General features: G+C 35.0%; 2 protein-coding genes across 4 annotated transcripts in view; one reads left to right on the plus strand and one right to left on the minus strand.

The window, feature by feature from the left end:
• Window positions 1-53: 53 nt before the first annotated feature.
• Window positions 54-2,960, plus strand: LOC111482362 (uncharacterized protein At3g03773). The gene is made up of 6 exons (XM_023128112.1): window positions 54-247; window positions 637-823; window positions 1,367-1,520; window positions 2,362-2,390; window positions 2,480-2,525; window positions 2,723-2,960. The coding sequence occupies exons 1-6, from the start codon at window positions 243-245 to the stop codon at window positions 2,755-2,757; spliced, it is 456 nt and encodes a 151-aa protein (XP_022983880.1). The 5' UTR covers window positions 54-242; the 3' UTR covers window positions 2,758-2,960.
• Window positions 2,961-3,658: 698 nt separating this feature from the next.
• LOC111482245 (pentatricopeptide repeat-containing protein At2g41720) overlaps window positions 3,659-4,544 on the minus strand; it is an 8,453-nt gene continuing 7,567 nt past the window's right edge. Inside the window, exon 10 of one of the 3 annotated variants that reach the window (XM_023127939.1) lies at window positions 3,659-4,031. In XM_023127939.1, the coding sequence (XP_022983707.1) occupies window positions 4,015-4,031 (17 nt within the window). In that variant the 3' untranslated portion in view covers window positions 3,659-4,014. The other 2 variants (XM_023127940.1, XM_023127938.1) reach the window with 2 other exon arrangements.

Here is a 4,544-nt window from a genome sequence, read left to right on the forward strand (position 1 = left end):
AAAAAAAAAAAAAAAAAAAAAAAAAAATTAATGGAGGAAATGGATAGTATTGAGCTACGCTCGAACTTGAAACCGAAAAATTAGTTTAATCCAATCTTCCTCCGACCAAAAATGGGTTTAAGCGGTTACGCACAGAGCCCCAGAGTGGACTTCAATTTTTATATTCAGGAGTAGCCGGGAAGGGTTTTCTCTCCATTCTCCTCACCATTCTTTCCGATCAATCGCCACCTTTCCTCCCCAGAATGAGGTATTTACTGTTAATTTTGCTGTTTCTTCACATGTAACACTACTTGTATTTGATCATCTAGCTTTTATTGTGGTGTTTTTAGCTATTGATTTTGATTATTCGCTCCTTTTAACTTCCTGCTTTGTCTTGTTTCTTCCCGCTAAATCACGCCAGTTTTGTTCTTATTATCTGAGATTTTTTATTTCTGTAACTGGATTCTTTTGTGGGGATGAATTGGTTTTGTTTACGTTTCTGGATCGATGCTTGTGGAAGATGTTGTCTGTAATCTGCTTGAATGAGTGTAAGGCTGGTAAATGTAGGTCATAATGGATAGAGTTGGGGTTTTGATCGCCTTGATAGATGAAGGCAGTTGTCAAGTCATGGCGATCATTTTTTTCTCGTGTATGCAGTAGTCGTAATCCGGAGGTTCTATGGGCTCAGCGTTCGGATAAGGTTTATCTGACCGTTGCTTTACCTGATGCCAAAGATATTTCTGTGAAGTGTGAACCTCATGGGTTATTTAGCTTCTCTGCAAAGGGGCTGCAAGGCGCATCTTTTGACTTCACTTTGGAACTCTTCGGGTCCATAGTGCCTGAGGTGAGCTATTGAATAACTTTTGGTGCACTTTTTTCTTCTGTTTAGACCATGCTTAGAATGATCTTGATGTGTCCATTACTGATCTTATATCATATCTAGTGGTTTCTTGTTCTCTTATGTGTTAAGGACCACATGAGCGGAAGTTGGGACTTGGGAGTTGTTGACACTTTAAATGTTTGGGAAAATGGCATCAATGCTGTGATTGTTTTCGAAGATCTTCTGCTTATTAGCTTAGCTCGCAAAAAAAATTTTAGGATTGTTACTGAAAATCAGAGGGAGTGGAGAAAATTGTAAGAGAAGGAGAGTATTTTCTTATATTTCTCGGTGTATTGAAGGAACTAAGAAGCGGCAAGCAGCAAATAGCAAAGCTGCTCCACACATGTGGCATACAGTCATTGATTTTGACATATAACAGCAAGAATAACAATCAGATTTTAAAATTAAACGAGACAAAGTAGAGTTGAAACTTAATTAACACGCTTAATCTGATGGCTTAACATTTACTTTATATTTATCCAATATCCTTCTCTTTGCTTGATACAGGGCTGTAAAACTAAGGTTGGCCTGAGGAACATAATTTGCTCTGTCCAAAAAGAACAGAAAGGTTGGTGGAAGCGGCTCTTGAAATCGGAAGAAAAACCTGCTCCATACTTGAAGGTTGACTGGAACAAATGGTGTGATGAGGATGAATCAGACTGTAAGTTCTTTCTTGTAACATAGATGTACTGTTGGTATATGAAATGCAAACACCCTAGATATTGTAGAGGGAATATACAAAAAGGAGAGAACCTCTGTCTTAAAAAGGGAGTTACATTACAGCTTATCAATTAGCCAAAATGTCATCGGAGTATAGTTTGTGAAATGACAGAAGAATTTGAACCCATACATACCACGTTTCTTTCTTGAAAGGATGGAATACCAATAGTAGATAGGAATTTATACATATTGTGTTTCTCCTTTTGCTATTCAACAATTTGAGTTTTCCAACCTGCACGTTTTTTGATATTGCTGACGTTTCTCTGCCTTATTTGTCACTACTTTCTTTTTAGTTTAACTGCTTGAATTTTCCAACGTTCTGTAGCAGATATCCTGCGTTGAAAACTATTATAGGGACCTTGACATAATTTTATGATGTTGGTTTATGATTGAAGCACAAGGATCAGTAGGATACTAGTGGGAATCTTAGCCATTGCTATATGGCACATTGATAATGACTTAAGATGTTGGTTTGGGTATGCGTTACTTTGGAAGAAAGATCGCCTTTCTGAAAAGCTCTAGTATATTTTTTTCTTCTATATTACCATACAATTTCAGTCTTATTTTCTCCCAACTTTAGGATTGGGATCCTTATCAGATTTGGCTCTGCTTCTATTTACATAAATATGAAACTGCCATCCCATGTTATTCCATTACCATTTGGCTATGCTATTTGTGAATTGTAACTTAGCACTTGTAGCCTCAAAATTCTTAGAAGTAGAACTTTAATCTTGCATTCCGTATTTATAATATTTGTTCTAACAATATAATTGATTTTGCAGCCGCTTTAACTTCTGATGACGACCTTGCGGTAAGTTGATTACATTTATTTCCTATATGCTCTAATTTAGTCAAAAGTTCAAGTTGTCTTATATAAGCTATGTAAATAATTTTCTATAGGATATGGGCCTAGATGATGGAAGCGGCGAGGATGGAGGAATGCTCTGTGAGTCCAATTTAATTTTTTACCATATGTTGTTTCTTATGAATCTTATGGCCCTTGGAATACCACTTGGAAAAAGAAAAAAAAAAACTTTTGAAATAAAATTAATAATTTGTTTTTTAATCTTAATCAATAAAAAGCACTTTAAAGAGTACTAATGGGTACTAATGTTTTACCGCTTCTTATTGTCTCCTTGACAGATCTCCCCGACTTGAAAAAAGTAGGAGGAATCTAGCAACTACGTGAAGGGGAAGTTTGTATAGAAGTATCCTAGAACCATTAGATTGACCACTGAAAGTTGAATACTGTTTTTATTCCATGAGTTTTGTATCAAGTCTTGACTAGTGCTTATAAAATTGTCTGAACTTGACATTCTTGATCTGCACTTATACATTTGTCTGCCCTCTCATTAGTTGATCTATTCAGATTTTGCAGTCATTGTTTGTCCATTTGTGTTTGTGTTCGTTTCATTAGCTGATCTATTCAGATTTTGCAGTCTCATTGTTCGTCCATTTGTTCGTCCATTTGTGTTCGCGTTTGTTTCATTAGCTGATCTATTCAGATTTTGCAGTCTCATTGTTCGTCCATTTGTGTTCGCGTTCGTTTCATTTTGTCATATGTACGCATGAGCTTTACATTACAACTTAAAAATTATATCTTTATTTTCTGCTAGTTCATTAGTCCTCAACATTTGATAACAAAGTTGGTAGGAGTAATTTTTTGTGTTTTTGTCTTCAAAGTATGAGATGCTTTCAAGAACTTGTTCTGATAAGTTGATTTGGGGATGCAAGAAATGGTTTATTTTGAAAATTAAACTCTTGTATTATAATGACTTCTGATGTTTGTCCACAGTAGCGAAGTATATATATATATGTATAAGAAAATGTTGCCATATCAAGCAGAATAATGGATAGGAAATACCTCCCCAAAACCATAGATTTCACTAAGGGTTGTCTGAAAAACTCCTTTAGAAGTCGTTCTAAAAGCAACTCTGGCATTTAAACATTATCCTTTTTATTGAAAAAGTTTTTAATGTTGGATGAATTCAACTCTACACTCCACAATAGTATGATATTGTCCACTTTAAGCTTGCATAAGGTTTCATGATTTTGCTTTGGACTTCTCCAAAAAGCTTTATACCAATGGAGATAGTATTTTTTGATTATAAACTCATGATCATTCCCTAAATTAATCGGGAATTAGTTATGGGAACTTTCATTCAACATACATTACAAACAATGAGGATTCAAAGTTCTCGTGCCACCAATCCCTTCCCACTTGAGCTATACAAGAAGTGTTAGACTGTACCATCTTTGGATAAATGCGGACAAGTTCCTGCCACATGCAAAGAAACTTTGGTGGCTAAATCACCTTAGTGGATCTTTCAATGAGAGCCTTTCAAGCGGACTGCTGCATCCGCATAGAGGGCAGACACATATTAACACCTTGTGTGGATAAAATGGAAGGATGTGAATGCAGAGATTGCTCCATGCTATCTTTTCAGAGATTCTGCATGGGATTTTATGGTGCAAGACATCACTACCAGATCGAAAAACAATAACAATATAATGAAACTAAATGAAACTTTCTAACAGTTCAAAGAGTACAACTCAACTAAACCTAAAATGACTGAAAATTACAGTAATTCAATAGTTGAATCTTATACACCAGCATGAGATAATAAATTACATATCTATTTGTTTTATTTTATCTCTACTTTAAATTTCTAAATAGGTAACATCCTCCTGCTCCATCATAAGTTCACCAAAAGTTGTTTTTAATTCATAAGGAGTTGGTGCCTTGCAGAGGGAAATCATTTTCATTAGTTTGTGGAGCATTTAGCTTCAGAGGAGCAAGAAGACTTTTAGTGGGGTAGAGATGTGTTGGGGAGTTTTGGACTATGGCTAGGTTCAACAACTATCCTTTGTTTATTTGCAAGTTAGTTCTTTCCCAGATAACTTCAAAAAAAAAAAAAAAAAAAAAAAAAAAAAAAAAAAAAAAAAAAAAAAAAAAAAAAAAAAA

This window comes from Cucurbita maxima, unplaced genomic scaffold (assembly GCF_002738345.1).
Source record: "Cucurbita maxima cultivar Rimu unplaced genomic scaffold, Cmax_1.0 Cma_Scf00007, whole genome shotgun sequence".
In the NCBI taxonomy this organism is placed as follows: Eukaryota; Viridiplantae; Streptophyta; class Magnoliopsida; order Cucurbitales; family Cucurbitaceae; genus Cucurbita; species Cucurbita maxima.

Coding starts and splice junctions, on each gene's coding strand:
- LOC111482362 (XM_023128112.1), top strand. Junction 824..1,366: donor TCGGGTCCATAGTGCCTGAG/GTGAGCTATTGA, acceptor TGCTTGATACAG/GGCTGTAAAACTAAGGTTGG. Junction 1,521..2,361: donor TGATGAGGATGAATCAGACT/GTAAGTTCTTTC, acceptor TTGATTTTGCAG/CCGCTTTAACTTCTGATGAC.